At 37.2% G+C, this 17,272-nt stretch overlaps 1 protein-coding gene across 5 annotated transcripts in view; it reads left to right on the top strand.

The window, feature by feature from the left end:
- LOC116852673 (protein eva-1) overlaps window positions 1-17,272 on the top strand; it is a 341,153-nt gene that overhangs the window by 224,979 nt on the left and 98,902 nt on the right. For all 5 annotated transcript variants that reach the window (XM_032833244.1, XM_032833248.1, XM_032833246.1 and 2 more), the window contains exons 4-5: window positions 4,323-4,472; window positions 9,199-9,342. In XM_032833244.1, coding sequence (XP_032689135.1) covers window positions 4,323-4,472; window positions 9,199-9,342 — 294 coding nt within the window. The remainder of the gene's footprint in view (window positions 1-4,322; window positions 4,473-9,198; window positions 9,343-17,272) is intronic.

Consider the following 17,272-nt stretch of genomic DNA (forward strand, 5'->3'; position numbering starts at 1 on the left):
CCCCTTTCACCCCCTTTCGCCTCTTGCAACCCGCTGTTTCCCTCGTGCGCGCGTTTATACCGCGATCCGCTCTTCCGAGCGAAATTTCACGGGCCATTGACGCTCCGGTCTTTGATATGTCCGGAGAGTACTGGGCCCTTCCAGGTGGATACGAGCCTCGAGAGACTTGCAGCAGGTATCGCATGGCGATTTTTGCTTTGCATATAACGTGGCCGTAATAGCGCGATACGGGCAGTTACGTAGAAGCGAGATCTTGGGGGTACGCGAACAAGCGTAATCTGATGTTGATAACGCGGAAGATTGGACGTGCACAGTCGGCCGGTTAAAAGAGCTGCGGAACTTTTCCCTGGTGAGTTTTGCTGCGCAACCCGTATCCAATGGGAGAACGAATCTCCTGAGAATTACTAAAAGATAAATTCTCCTGTTGGGCATGGAATGTGTTACAAAACTCATCGGAGATAAGGGTTGTAACCTTTAATCAGCCGACTGTACCGGGCGACTGCTCCACCATTTTGTAAAGGTATCTTTTGCGATCGTCCATTAGATTAGGTTAGGTTCAAAGACCTGAAATGGTTAAGTTTTGGCTTAAGCTTTTGGTATTGCAACTGTAAAAAGATAAGATATAGTAATAAATCTCTTAATACATAAATAAATATATATAATATATATAATGAATATATATATATATATATATATATATATATAATATATATAATGAATATATATAATGCTTGTTTATCAAAAAGATCAATAAGAGTTCACACAAGATGCCAATTGTGAAATTATATTCACAAATGAACCAAGAAATGAAGCATTAAACGCTCTTTGTTTATTTGTGGATATAATGCGTTTCGTGCAATCTTATATCGACTCTTATTGACTTTTTTATTTATGTTTGATTGTGCATTTGAAAACTGGAAATTTATATATATTATATATATATTTTTTTATTTATTATATATAAAATAAATAAACAAACAATAAACAATTAAATATACAAACAATAAACAAATAAACAATTGCTGCAGTAAAATACTCACTTGAAATCAGATACACATGTTAGTTAAATATAAAGCGAAATATGAGTCTATTGTGATTTATTCGGAATCGGAATAAAAATGCAGAATATTGAAATACAATAACATAAAAGCAAAATTGTTGATATTTAGTGTAAATACATATTGTTGTATGTATATATACTAAAAAAAATAGAACCGAATTTGATATACGGTATTACACATAATATTAACGTAATATTAATACATGAATTTTAATACAAAATATAGAGGGCAGTGCTTTATAACGGCATCGTTTAACGGTCCTGACAAAGCTACCGTTTTTGCAAAATTGCACGTGTATATACTCGTTTGTTGGTCGAAAATTCGATATTGGTGATACATACGCGCGGCACAGGAACAAAGGATGCGTGAATCTAGAAAAACTACAAACTGGTCATCTGTTTGCCACGGCTGTGCATGGAAATACTTGATACAAACAGTGAAGCTAGAAATAGGTCGGTCGGTGCCTATAGCGACGGCGAGAATCTCGCCGGGGACTTAGTTAGATTCGCAAGGATTATCCGCCGTGGTTGATTGGCCCGCCACGTCAGACGATATCGGCCAGAGTCGATTTTGACAGGCGATCGGATACGATCTTGGCGAATATCATCATGACGTCGTTCACGCTACGCGCAATTTCGCTCTTTAAATCCTAGGAGAAGTGCGCGATGGCCATTGGTCGCGGTTCGCCAGCCAGAGCAGTTCGAAAGCCAACACACGCCAGCGACCACCGTAAATCGCCAACTCAATAAACCGGGGCATAACACTTTATCTCAAGCATAAGTGCGCCCGCCGACTTCCGTGCTGGGGTAAGAAACATGGCCGTGGTATGAAAAGATGTTGCTCGGCGGTGGGATCGTGGGTTATGGTCAAAGTTGTTCCTCCGCAACAAAACTACGATATTTCAACGAGTTACCGCAGGTCTCGTCACACTCGAATGCGGGCAAATTCGCTCCAGCGGTGCGTTGCGCATTTCGGGAATCTTTAATTCGTTAATCGTCGCCTGCGCTCAATAATACCGTCCGATCGCGACCTCACGAGGACCGGAATTGCAAGACGAAACAAAGGAAAAGCGAGGACGCAAGAGTATTTTCGTCTTAGGTTTTTGCGGGCAGAAGGTTACGTCCTGAATCGAGGAGGAAATGCGACGGCGACACGACTTTCGCATCGACGGCTGCCAAGCCTACGGAAAGTATCGACCGAATACAGACTCAATTGATAATTGATGCACTGAGTCTGCACTTTGCGAACAATTTTTGCTGGTTTCACGCCGTCCACTAACAAATATCGAGCTTACAGCAAACGTTGACTCAACTTGATAATTGCCGCACTGAGTCTGCACTTTGTGAACAATTCCCGCGGGCTCGACAGTCTCGACGGGCGAATATCGTATTGTTGTCCGTAATCTTGATGCTAATCGGTGAGGAAGCTTTCATATTTGAGAAAACACAAGAAATGAGAGAGAAGGGAGATATTAACTTTCTCCATCAAGAATATCTCGATTAGAAATTTATCCTATGATTATCATCAGATTGATTTCAATAATTCTATAGGCGTGAAGTATATTTATTATTTTTATAAATTTTCATTAGTTTTTAGAGAGTATATAAATAATCAAATCAATAAGCGAGCAAATATAAGGAACGACCCACACACAAACCAGAGTAATACTTCCAACTTCAAATTAGTTATACTGGTAAATAGGTTTTCATTATTGTTTTTATGTAGTGTAGAGATGGTATCCAATTTTTTAAAATAATTTTCCAATCAGTTTTTGAGAAATCAAAATATGTGCTTTGAAGCTATATTACCTTTAATGCAAATTGTACATATAATTAATAATAATTAAATAATTGATTAATTAATAATTCATTAATTTTGTATTCATTAATAATTCTGCATAATAACATTGTTCTATCTTCTATACGTAATAATGCGCGAAAATATTTTTTCTTGTCCACTTTTATGATGTAATAACAATAAATTGTTCTTACTCGTAAAATTTACTTGCAAAAATTATCCTCTAAATATAAGAGACGATATGTATCAACAATTCTGGTTTTATTATTAAAAAAGAAATTATAATAAAATAAAAATTCTGCCGAAAGTTACGAGTGTTTGACAGTAACGTTTGACAGTTTTATAAAGAAAAATATCTATGAATTTTTTGACAAATTGAAATATGTAATATTTTTTCTAAAGATTTATATGTATTAATAAGAGAGACTACTAATCATTTAAATTTATTTTTAAAAATAATATAAATTTTTATGTAATTTCACGTTTTTATCGCATTTTTCTTTATATTTACAATAAAATAAAACATCTCAGTGAATGCGATATAATTTGCGATATAATTTCAATACATAATTTTATTTTACAGACGTGAAAATTATAATAACGCAACTCTTATCGGAGGCAAAAACGCATCGGCAAAAACATAAGGCAAAACACATCGACTTCAGGCTCTTATTGGCCAATTTACAATGTAAATTAAACATTTTTATTATCGATAAAGTTCTGTGATTGTCACGTTGCGTTATATGACTTATCAGAACCTGATAATCTCATGTAAATCAGATAACTGATTGGGATCAACGTGAACAGAGGACTATAGATAAGTTTCCAGTTGAAACATTTGATTTCTTATTTAAACCAATGTTAATGAATCTCACCGAGTCAAATCGGCGGGATGAATAAGTGGCACTGTCTGTCCACAAATGGGGAATCCGCGGAAAAGCCATTACCTCTCGGCCTGTCTTTGTTTATCGCGTATCGTTCGGCGGGATATCGGCGCAAGAGCGAGACGCCGACAATCCGTAAGGTCGCAAACTACGCCCGCGCCGCAAGAAACTTTCCAGGGCGACGCGATCTCTGCACCGCGCAAAAACGTACTATCGGCAGCTGCGAGCCATTCCGGTTCATTGAAATTCGCGAATGCAACGTGTCGTAACGAGACGAGTAGACAGCGTCTGTTTTACCTCGAGGAAACGCCCGCTCGTAAAAAGTGTCCTCGGTGGAATTCGAACCCGCGGAATTTACGATTTGTCTCGTCTCTCGACAGCTAAAAAGTTTCGCCGTTTCTTGGCCTCCCTCTCTCTCTCACCTCTTATTCACTCTCCCTCCCCTTCTCGGCGAGAGACGATAAGAGGCGAGCCAGCCAATAAAGTGTAGTTCATAAAATGGCATTGCGCTGGCATAATTACACTTTACGCCACGACGATGAGAGGGCCGCTTTATTAAATGCTGGTTTCGTGGTTTCAGATGAGTTCAGGAGTAAGGTGGCCTGCGAGAATGACGTTATCAATCTCGTTTGTCACCCCGGCCAGAGGGTGGCGATTTTCAGCGCGTCCTTCGGCAGAACGGAGTACGAGTCCTTGCAGTGTCCGCAGCCGCGTGGCGTGAAGGAGGAGAGTAAGTAGCCGACATTTTTGCATGCAATCTGACACTTATTCTGATCGATCTTGGCCGTCGAGATCATTGATTCGTTTTGACGCGGCTCCAGAGCAGCACTCTGGACATTTTCATTCGCGGCTTCGACTTCGTTCACGACCGATAATTTCGTCCTTCGCGGGAAGGCGCGTCGTACACGGTAAATGATTTATCGTCGTGTAACTGCGCGAGTTCCGGTATTTCGATATTCTATCAGTCAGCAAATTTGTCGCGACTGCTTCGCACCTCAACACTTCCCCCGCCTAGTCGCATTGGAAAGACTACAACTCACCTCCTTTTCTTCTCTTTCGAGTATCTATAATAGTACTTAGGATACATAGTAATAAATCATTTTTACGAGAAAGATATCCGTACGAAACGTAACGTGAAACACAGTAACATCGTGATATCAGCCTCGTAATATTGTTCACATACATGCCTAATGTTTACATTCTTTCTTACTAAATTATTTACGTTCTTTCTGTATATTTTTGTGTTTGAATGATTTATTTCTTATAAACTTCTAATGTGTATTAATGCTGATATATATAATTAATGTCCCTTTCTATGTTTTGTTTCCACTCTATTCAAGTTCTGTTTAGTTTATTCAGGGTGTCTAACAATGACACATAAAAGTTGTGTGTGTGTGTGTAGATTAGGTCGAATTGAATAAAATTCTTTTACCATTTTACAAATAAACGCGTAGATTTTTTAATTAAAGAAGATTGACGAATAATCACGCACGATTGTTCGCTAATCTTCTTTAATTAGTAACTCAGAAACTTGTTATTTGGTTATTTGCAAAATGATAAAGAACTTTTTTGTTTAGTTTGGTCTAATGTATAAGTTCATAACGCAATTTGTATTTATCGTCATATCTTGCATATCGTCGTATCCCGCGTGAATTCTCAATCTTCTTTGATTAATAAAAAATCAAATCTTAATCAAAATCAAATCAAGGTTGTTTAATCAAATCAAATCTTAAATTCAAATATTTTTTAATTAATAACTCAAACTCTTATGTGATTGTTTGCAAGATGGTAAAGAAACATTTGTTTAATTTTACCCAATTTACATGCACGCAAGAGTTTTATATATCATTGTCCAACACTCTGTATATTTAGATTTCCCACATACATGTTTACGTACTTGTAAGATTTTGAACAATATATGTATATAAAAGGGATTTATTTTCTCTCCTATTGGGAGAATAAATACATAAATATTATACGACGAGTGTATAAAAGGGAGAGAAGGAGGGAGAAGAGAGAGAGAGAGATACTTCATTTTATCCCGATTACGTAATATTTACGACACTTTTCATCTGCTCCATGCCACATTACTCGTTATTAGAGCAGAAAGTAATCGAGCATAAACTCGAGTTTTAGCACGCCTCTTGAAGAATTCTTGCGCGCTCTCTTCTCTCGTCTTGATATCATCTCGGCTTTATGTCATCGTCGCCGAAGGGGCACGTCGTTTACTTCGCGGGAAATAATGACGCGACGACATTTCCAAGTTACAGTTGACGTTAAGTATTTACGCGGGCGTAAATAACGCGTGTCATTAAAGTAATGATATCCAGCGTGTACAGCATCGACGACGACGACGACGACGATGACGACGACGACGACGACGACGACGACGACGACGACGACGACGATGGTGGCGGCGACAACGGCGACATAAATCTCTCGAAACCCATCTCCGCGAGTCGGGCGACATATTATAGGATTTTCCGATGCCGTGACGATACCGCGCGACCGGTCGATAAGTTTCGCCGTCCGTTTCTTCTTCTATTCGCCGATGAGTTTTTCGGCGGAGAAGTCCCTCCCCTCCTTCCCCTCCGAGCCGATGTCTGTCCCACTTTATTGTCATCCTCGACGACGAGATTGCGACTTTTCCCGCCACGTTCACCGAAGTTTTCGGATGAGGTCCGCACGACGCGAGGAAGAGGAAATTAAAGTGAGTTCTGCGGCGGTTTAAGAAGAAAGGCGAATGTGTCTGTTCCCTTGGAAAACCAACAGACAGACAGACGGATGGACGGACAGACGGAGACGAGCTGCGGTAATTCAATGACCGATAGATGCGTCCGCGCGCCAAATATGACGTTTGATATCGGGAAAGCGCGTTCTCGCGCTGCCGCGAGAAGCACTTTTAATTTGAGAAGAGAAGAGAGGAACTCCCTCGCGCGTTTCCTCGTTCGTTTTTCCCTAGACGTGGCGCACCCCTTTTATTTAACTTTTCAAGGTAAATTCCTTCGACTTGCGATCGAACGTTCCCTCGTCAGGCGCGCTCCCATGGCGGCTTTTCGTCTTGTCCGATCAATCAGCCCGCCACGAGAGAGAGCACGCGAGTTTCTCCACTCTCTCACTAAACGAGAGAACATAAACGGGAATGGCCCGCCGTGGAGACCATTGTCGTGCTTTTAGCCATTTCGTGAAGTGTTACTCGGACAATTCCGCCACGCCGGCCAACTGGGAACGTCGTGACATTAATAATTCCGGATTGTTCTGACCGCCACAATAATCATCTGCGTGCGCGTATATCGTGAAGCCACTTGGAAATCTAAGGACGCAGAAATCTAAGGCAGCAGAAAGAAACAGGAAACTGAGCGTTGCTCCGAATTACGACCTCTGTTGAACTAGCAGGCCTAAATAGCAAAATCGAGCCGGATCTATTGGATTATTCAGTATCTGTCTTGTACTAATTAATACTATTAATAAAAATATTGTACTTTTTTGTGCCATTTCGGGAAAAAATCATGACACTGCTGACTTAGTATTTACCCTTTAAGCCATACGTCTTATATCTCGGTGAAATTTTTTCAAGTTTGGAGGATTTCGGGCTCGCTGTTTACGATTTTGAGGTCAATAAGTATAAATATATAATAATAAGTTAAAATTCGAAATGGTGGGTTCAATATGGCGATCATAAGTTTTCAAAACTAGCAATATCGCTTTATGAGTATTATTAGAAAATTATGCTTATTAGTAAGTAAAAATAAATTTACAAAATAAGTGAGCACAGAATAAAGCTGAAAACATTTGTTTTTGTCTGGTGTAAAGTAATAAACTTGATGTAATAGACGCATTTGTAAATACTCATTCACACTCATTCGCAGTTGCAGGATCACAAATTCTGAAATTACATTTCAAATCAAAATCTGAAATTACACATCTTAGCAGTATCACGTGATTATCACGTGTCCAATGCAGGAGTACTGATTGATTCTGTCAATTCTACAGAGAGTAACCTAGTAAAGCTGCATTTAATAGAAGTTTGTTTCAACAAAATTTAATGTAAATATTAAACAGTATTGATTAAGCTATGTTTGGCAAATATTAAGTTACATTTGATGGTATAAATAAATATAAATTTAATTCTCTATATTTCTACTTCTGTTTTATATTCCTTCTTTTTATATTCACTTTCACGTAGTCTTAATTTAATATTAAGTTATCAGTGCCACAATTTTTTCCGAATTAGCACGAAGTACAAAATTTTTGTTAGTGGTACAAATGAGTTACTACAAGATAAATACTCTAAATATTCTAATAGGTCCAATTCGATTTTGTCTATTTAAGTTTGAGCTGGCTTAAAAGAAATCCAATTGTTATTTTACGTTCGTGGGAAAGTAAATGGAAAAACAGAAAATGGAAACGGGAAACTATTTATCTACATAACTTTCAGTACTTAACAGTAGGTATCCATTCTCTTTCTCTTCTCGTGAACAAAAAAATTCCTATTTCGCAGCTGTCTGAATAGCTCAGCTCCGTTCGTAAACTTTCTACGGTGATCCAATAAATCTCCGCCTCATGCACAACTACGTGATCCACTTGTCGCCTCATCATTCGGCAGCTCGTAAGGCCAAGACCAGTCCAGCTATCCTCTAACACGGAGGGTTGGTTGCTCTTTGCGGTTGCTCGCCGCTCGAGTACGACAATAAGGAACAAAATCTGTGGAATGGCGCCGCGCTATAATGGTCCTTTTTCGGGCTTCTCCGTCGTGAATGCCTCGCGGTCCTCCTTGATATCCCTTCACAAGACGACAGGTCGCGTCGTCACGTCTTACGTCGTGAGCGCAACGTACATTTTCCCGTACAAAAGAGTATCGGAAACGCCGCAGACTTCCTGCTCTTCTCTCCTCCCTTTCTACCTCCCCTCCCCCCCTCTCTCTCTCACACACATACAATCTTTAGTTCTTTCTCTTCTGTCAGCCGGCGTAAAATCAGATCAATAAATTCTTATTCTTTTTCCTACACTGTCTGCGTGTCGTCGACCGTGGTTCTCTTACCACTTTGATCTTGTTCGCTAACGGAAACAGCGTACATCGTGTTCATCCTAAGTCATAAACTGCGCAGGCGGGATTTTAGAGATGTTTCTCTCTGAGAGAGAGAAAAAGAGAGAGAAAGAAAGAAAGAAACGGCGGACACCGTACACCTCTATCGGAACAAAGGGGTGACTGCATACCCGGAATTGCATGCGAATGCATATTTACACGTTAAAAGCAACCGCGCCCGCACGCGTTTCAACGAAATTATTATCGTGAAACACGCACGAGCGCTCCGTCGTGTTCTTTGTAATTTTCATGTAATATACTTTACACGAGAAGGATTGAGAATATGCGGGCGGCGTGTTCACCGGCGTGTTATATTTTTTTGGGATTACACGACATACTATTCTTGATACTTTTATCGTTATATTTGCAGCTTGCATGATAAATTTCGCAACGGAAACCGTAATGCATTTATGCCACGGTAAACGACGGTGCTCGGTGGTGGCGAACAGTACAACGTTTGGCGAGCCCTGCAGACCGGACAGCAGGACCTATCTCAAAGTCGTGTACACTTGCGGTGAGTCTGGAGAAATTTTCTTGTTTCCACTATCATTTATTCACCAACGGAATCGCTAAACTTGCAACATCACTGTCTCAATGACACACTCTGAGCCCCTAATGATCTCGTCTTCAAGAACTAAAGTTATATTCATGCTGATGCAGGATTAACTCTGATTATACACACTTATTTTTCGTATACGTGGTTATTACCGTGGAAACGTGGTTGACTCTAGGATATCCTTGCCAGTTTTTTCATTATGCTCGAGAAAATTACCATGTCGTGATTAATTTTATTTTAATTAATTGTGAATGAACTAAAAGATAGTAAAATCAATTAGTGAATCATGATGACCGGAAAAAGATATTAATAAGATATTAATAAGTTAAAGATATTAATAAGTGTTAAAAGATATTAATTACTTTTTGCTTCAAGAAAAACGTCATTTTACCATAAATGGTTCACACACAAACTGAGTTTTGATCTTTTTTACGTGGACAAAATAGCATCATGTTTTTTTTCTCAATTTACCATTATTCTAAACTTCACGCGGTATATCAGCCGTATTTTTTAAATCTAAAACACTTTCAATGAGTGCTCGAATAGATGATCGTAACGTCATCGATTGTAATCATAGCAAAGAAACGGCTTAATTAGTTCGACGAACAAAATTTCTTCTAAAAAATGACCTGACTTGTTTTGTTTAAGTAAAAAATAGGGATTTTGTTTAACCTAAAAATAAGGATATCTTAACGTTACTCATTAATGTTTACGAGCAACATATTTAAGAAAAAATAATAAAATGACAATTGGATATTGTTTCAAGTATGAATTTACACTATTAACTCGAAGTAGAATGAACGACAAGATTTATTTACTTGGAAGAAAAGTTTTGCAGATAACTGAGGTCTGAGTCCTGTATTAATAGTCGTTACTTGAAACTTGTCTCAAGTGAGATATTTAGACTTGAGTTCAGAGTCAGATTCAAACTTTTCAGTTGAATTATGATAAGTGCGACTTATATCTGCAGTCGCGCGATTCAACTGAAAAATTTTCATTTAACTCTGAATTGGAATCTGAGCATCTCATCTGAGACGAGTTTCAAGTAATGGTTATTGATACGGACCTGAGAGACTCCTTACTAATTTCACAGACGAACAATCCAACGTTGATTGACTGCTTCTGTCGCTGTGAACTATTGAAGAGACCCTAAACTATTTTTCCAAGTGACAAGTGAGAGGTCGTGATCATTCCACTTAATGATTCTACCAACAATAGTTTTGAAATTTCACTGAGGTCTCAGAGAGCCTAGGAGTGTATAGCTAGGCTTAACTCCACGTTCGTGCTGTAAATGGCACGGGTGCTTGCGTAAATTTCAGCAAGGGACAACGGCCCCGACATAACTGCGTTTTATATTCAGATTTGCACGTATAATTCCACGGTAGCATGTATTTCGGCTTCTACTAATTGAAGCAAGATCGTGCCGTTTACGACATAAATGGGACACTAATCTCGCGTGTAGCTGTCTGGCAAATGATTGATAAAAAAAAATACCGTCGATTTCGTATCATCACAAATGCAAATCGCCGGACATACTTTCGAACGCGGTTTTCACTTGGATATCAGGAGAGATGTGTATCACGAGTAAATCAGAGCTAGATATCCTATATTTTGAAATTTCGAAGTTACAACTTCTTAAGCAACTAATTGTTGTAATTGACTGTATAAACATTATAGAGATTCTATATATTAATGCCTGCCATGATTATGTTAAACATATGTTTTGTAATAACCACTCTCTTAAAGTAAATCAGTGAATAGTCACTGATATCAGTTATAAGTATATAGCACTAAGCAGTTTTAATTCTGTACTTATAGCTGCAAATCAGTGTATATTTACTGCTTTCAATGTTTCACTGATTCACTTTAAGAAAGCAAAATATCCATGCAACATATCCATCTTGCCCTGGCACCAGTTGCCCAGTAGCGCATGTAAGAAGGCTACCTTATAAAATATGTATCCTAATTAGTAGTTTCAGAGTCTCCGCAAAAGGTTTCCTGCCGGCTCTTAATTATGGGCCAACTTTACCTCGTCCGGTTATATGCTCTATTTTAATCATTTTATAAATGAAAACTGCATTTGTTATCAGAAAGAGTATATCATATACTTGCAAGAAATTTTATTCTAGTTAATAACACATCGCTTAATTTTCGGTCATGATAGAGAATATTGATAGAAAATTTCTCGAAAATTTACGTTGCTATTACTAAATCAGTTTTTTTTTCTATTTCTTAACTGTAATATTATTCCCATTTTAATGAAACTCAGGGAAAAACATTTATGTTCTAAAGGAACCATTTCGCAATTTTGTAGTCACTTCCTTTCAAAATAAACGTAAAAAAAGTATATACGCCTAGGGCCATATAGCCTATATATCACGCTTGCAAATCAACACGCTGAACGACCTGACAATCGGCCGACGACAGCATTATGAGTGTCGAGACAGGGAATGCAAGTTGGTACGAGAATAGACATGCAAAGTCATGCGAACGCAGGAGAAATGCATGAGCTTTTCTTTTTCCCAAGTGAGTGCAGCCGATTCAGCCTCGCAACTTGAAAAGGTGACTTAAAAAGTTGAGAGAAAAAGCGATATTACCAGAGGAGGGAGGATAGGGGTGAGGCCGTGCAATAACGTGTTCGGTAAGGGATTTATCTGGAGCTTGCTGCACAATGGCGTATAATGAGCGTAGGAACGCTCTCTCCTCTCCGTGGAGAAGTTATTTTATTGCGAGACTCGCCGAGTGACTCGACGCGCGGCAGAGCAACGAGTCAGCGACAGCTTTAAACAAAATGATGCCGCGCCAGGTCTCTTCCCTTCCAGTCCGCGCGGGAATCTATTTTATTTCGTTCCACCCGACATTTTTAATGGGTACTCTACCCGGAAACGGTTCGTCGCGAAGAATGGCGAAAGACCGTTGCGAAAATTGTCGACGAAAACTAACGAGTGGCATCGCCACGGAGCGTATTTCCAGCCACGCCGTAACGTCGGAGAACCGTATGTCCCTCGAACGCGACGAAAAAGCTAGAATTTCCGTTACTACTGTAATCCGAGATGCAATTTCAGTCCGCGAGCTTACTCGTTTACACGATACATCGAGTACACGTAATCATAATTTTACGCCAGAGCACCGATTAAGCCGCGATCGCGTCAATTTTACCCAAGAATTCTTGAGGGTTTCCGAATCGATATTTTTGCTCCGCACAGTAAAAAACACTTTGCAGTCGTGTCGAAATCGTATTTCGACACGAAAGATTTGTATTCAATTTTTAAAATAGCCATGTGTTAATTTAACATATTGTCGTTGTGTTATTTTGATTTCTCTGCGTTGAGTTCGTCCCAAGTGTCATTTTCACACACACAGGTATTGAAACAATACATCAATGTCAAATGTTACAGTTCTGCATTAATTTTCGACATATTATTTACGTTATTTATGTACTTGCACTTGTACTTATGTACTTGTTTATGTACTATATACTTGACTTGTTTTATTAAATTAATATAAAACTTGGAGTAGATAAATCGGGACATGTGAAATGTGTTGAATTTAATACAAAATTCTTTACAGTGTATTGTCCATATATCAAAAATAATGAAAAGATTTTAGAAAAATTTATGATTAATCTGTATTGCGTTCAAAAACGATCACAAACTATTTAGCATTGATTTAGAGTCTGATCAGCTTTCTACTTTGAAAAGTAAACCCAGCAAATACAATCACATTTTAATGACGCATTGATAACGTCAATAATCTATCATTATTACGTCATGTCATGTCATTCTGTTACTTTAATACCGCGCTGTTATAGAAATATATACATATAATGTAGCTATCTTTAACAATAAAAAGATGATTAAAAACATAATGACAAAAATCTTTATTTTTGTATGCACGTACTTTAAATATTCAAAATGATATATAAAAGGTTTCATCGTAGCTCAGAAATAAAAATTTAAATGTCAGAAATAATATAAGATACATTAAATAAATTATAACAATTTGTGATATTAAAGTAAAAATGTGTTGTATGTATATTTTAACTGTATACATACGATATACATAGTTGGATAATAACACATTTTTATTTTAATATTATATGTTGTCATAGTTTATTTAATTTATCTTATGTTATTTATGTTATGACATTTAAACTTTTATCTCTGAGTGATGAAAATTTTCATACATCATTTTGAATATTTAAAGTATACGTACACAAAAATTAGGATTTTTGTCATTATGTTTATAATTATCTTTTCGTTTGTTAAAGATAGCTACATCACATATTGCCATAACAGAAATATCAGCGTATTTCTAATTTTCAGTGGCTTTTTGCAAGGAGTATACGTGAAATATGTCCTTAATCCTGCTAGTTCTGTCGAACTCGAAAAACCGAGGTACAACATCGGTTATTGTTTTTTGATGCTACAAATGGTTACCTCTGTTTATTTCTTCCTGTTTCTTTTTTGCTTAACACGTTCGCTACCAGCGTCATACATGTGTAACGCACCGATCTGTCACTTCATGTTTATCCTTATGCAAAATACGCAATTCTTCTTAACGTATTCGTCAACAATGGTACATATGTATGATTACGATATTTATTTTTGTATACCTACACGTAAACTAAGTCTATTTTACACAATTACAAAAAAATAAATGTGATGTAGTCTGTGAAGAGAATTTCCCAAATCAACCTTGGTAGGAAACGTTATTTTAAAGAACTTCTTTAAAATAAACTTAATGTTTGATAATAATATCAAACACATTACCAAATATTAAATATATTTCAACATCTTGTCTACATTTATTTTTTCCATCTTTAATTTTGATAAACTATACATATTAATTATGTAACTAGCTCAACTGCAGATAGAGTATTGCGATAAACAAGCATTAAATAATCTAATGAAGATTAGGAACAAACTTTTTACTTTTGCAATTTTTCTTTATTATCTTTTTAGATAATAGAGGTAGATATTTCGATAAATTTTAGAGATTTACAAGAGAAGAAATGAATAGTAGCTGTAAGCCTTGCCGCCAATTGTGGCTGCATTTTGTGTCCTACAATCCATCCTGGGATAATCTCTTGGTCGTCATCGAATATATAGGCGCTCTCAATGGCACCGCACGAAAATACGGATTGGTCGGAAACGCTACATTAACCAATGATTACACGTTAGCCGTTGACGGATATCGATTGCTGTGAACGACAATTTCAATACGTACTGCTCTACATACGACTATCCCGGTATCATCTGTTAATTGGATATCATAATTGGATTTCATAATTTGGCCACCTCGTAAATTCGATGTTTTCAGAGTATTCATTGTCGAGATTTCTCTTTCAGTTACTAAATATGCTTGCCAATGATTGGCAGGCGATAGCCGGGTGTGCGATTAGTGGGTGAATAATTTTGAGTGTTCTCTCGTATCATTTACCGTCATTTACATGACCGTCGAAATAGCTTTAACATTTTTTTCATTAGCATCAATCGAATATCTCGACACGTATAATGCAAAAAATTGCAATATACCAAAAAAATTATTGTCCAGGAGAGCAATTGTGACATCGCTCTGCAAAACAGGTTACTTTTTAAAGTAAGAGAAGTGTCACATGAAAACGTTTTCGTGAAAGTTAAAAGTGATTAGAAATATTTCCCAAGACGAATCTCGATTAAGGAGAACTGTATCCCGAATTGAAGTCCTGATATATAACATGTTACATACATATATACATATCTATATGTCTCTTGCTTTCAGGAAGTAACTTGTCTTATTATATAGCATGGGGAGCTGTCAATGTCACAGCTGCTTCTAGCAACGTTATTATTCGCAACAGTCGACAGTCATTATGTATGAATATGTAAATGCATTATGCGTGATTGAGATTGATGCTAGTGGAAAAAATGTTGAAGCTATTTTGGTGCAATGCATACTTGTTTATGACATTACGTCTCGAGTCAACAATCGACGAACATAACGCAACGCGAAGTGCGTGTGTTGGTGTTTTGTTTACACTGTCGGGTGATTAAACCATTTGGTTGACTAAAATATTCGTGTCGGATTTTCGTCGACACGGCGTCGGATACAACACGTTTCTCCGATCAAATCGTATTTACGCGAGTATCAATGAGTGGTCCAGTGAGTGGCTCCAGAATTATAAAGCAACCTGGAGCAGTACTAAAAATCCAGAACTTAGAATACTGAAACAGGTAGCGATATATCATGCATTTTTAACTATATTCAATATCTTTTATGCAGGATATTTTTTAATGCATTCAGTGAAAATAAGTAGATGTACAAGTAAAGAAAATAGTACATAATTGTAATAATTGTAGTAAAATTTGCAACAAAATTTTTCTAATCTGGAATTACAGAATTGTGGCCAAAAATCGTATATTTATTGAAGAGTATTATACACGTTTAACTCTTTATTATAAAATTATTGTAATTAAACATTCTTTTTTTTATATCGTATATCAGGTAGATCGCCAAATTTGCTATTTATACAGCAATTTATATTACAATGTACGTTATAATTTATGTTACAATTTCAAAAGTGAAGTAAATCCAGCTTTACAAAAGAAGAAGGAATTGGAAGCAGAAATATAATTTTAACGTAATCTCTGCTACAATATTACCTCCGTATAGCCGAGTCGAAATTTAAAATCTATTGTAAGATCGGCATTCGTGCTTTCCTATTATTTGATAAACAATGTGAATTTTATGATGTAAATTTTATAATATTTCTGATTATTTGTTAATTTGTAATACTTATTTTATTAACAAGAAGTACCGATTCAAACAGCCAAATAACAGTATGTGAACACGAGGGAGAGAAAGGATCTATAATTAAGTTCTCTTCTTAAATTACTTAAGTTCTCAGTCAAAGATCATAAATAATTCACAACAATACGAATACCAGTCTCTGAGAATCTAAAGTACATTTCACAAATTCTGTTTTCGTCGTCTAATAATACTTGTTGAATCGCGAATCTGATCTTGTTTGCATCTGACAACGTCTGACTATTCACAACTGTTTATCCTCGTTACTAACACGGAATCCAAATTAAATCTTCATTAGTATTATAGGACAGACAACTGTTATCTTTCCCTTTATAACTTCTTTCTTATCAGCTCTTTTAAGAGTTTCAAGTGCCATCGAAACTTTCAACAGCAAAAGAAAAAAAAGAGAATTAAGATTGATGAGAATGGAAATGTGTGATGCTAATTTTTTACCGATTTAACTATTTAATACTCGTTAGAGCATTTCATATTTGCTTATCTTACATATTCTATCTGCGACCGAATAAATTACATAATTAATGCACTGTTTATTTAAATCAGGAATAAAAATTAGATAATTCTTGAATAAGTGCTTCCTCAAGCTTCAACACGGAGAAAACGGCAGTGCTGTGAGCCACCATTTGCTGTATTAAAGTGAGATAATAGTCTGTATAATGTTTTATTTCGCGATTCAACATTGACCCTTCGAGTTTAATGGTATTTGCAAGATTAATGTAGAATCAAAATTTCGTCTTGGGTCCGACTACGAGAATCGTAACTTTAAAAATAAAGAAGAAAGAAACCAGCGACAAGACGTGAATCCGTCGTTGCGTAGTTGCGGAAAGAAAGAGAGAAGAAGGAATTTGCATCGTTCTCGTCGACTTTCTGTCGAGCGAACACACGCGCGCTCCCGTGTACAAATTCTCCTTCCTCTCACAAATGTCTTTAAAAAATCTTTTTTGCGGAGTTCCAACGACACGGTGACATTCTTCGCGAAAAGTCGCGCGCGAATTGAGAGACGTGAAAAGGAGAAGTTTCATACTACTTACGAGGCGCTTATCCAGCTATCGCGAACGAATAGCAACGGAAAAGCAACGTG

This window comes from Odontomachus brunneus, unplaced genomic scaffold, assembly GCF_010583005.1.
Source record: "Odontomachus brunneus isolate Ranch 3 - 2012 unplaced genomic scaffold, Obru_v1 Obru_scaffold_247, whole genome shotgun sequence".
NCBI lineage: Eukaryota > Metazoa > Arthropoda > Insecta > Hymenoptera > Formicidae > Odontomachus > Odontomachus brunneus.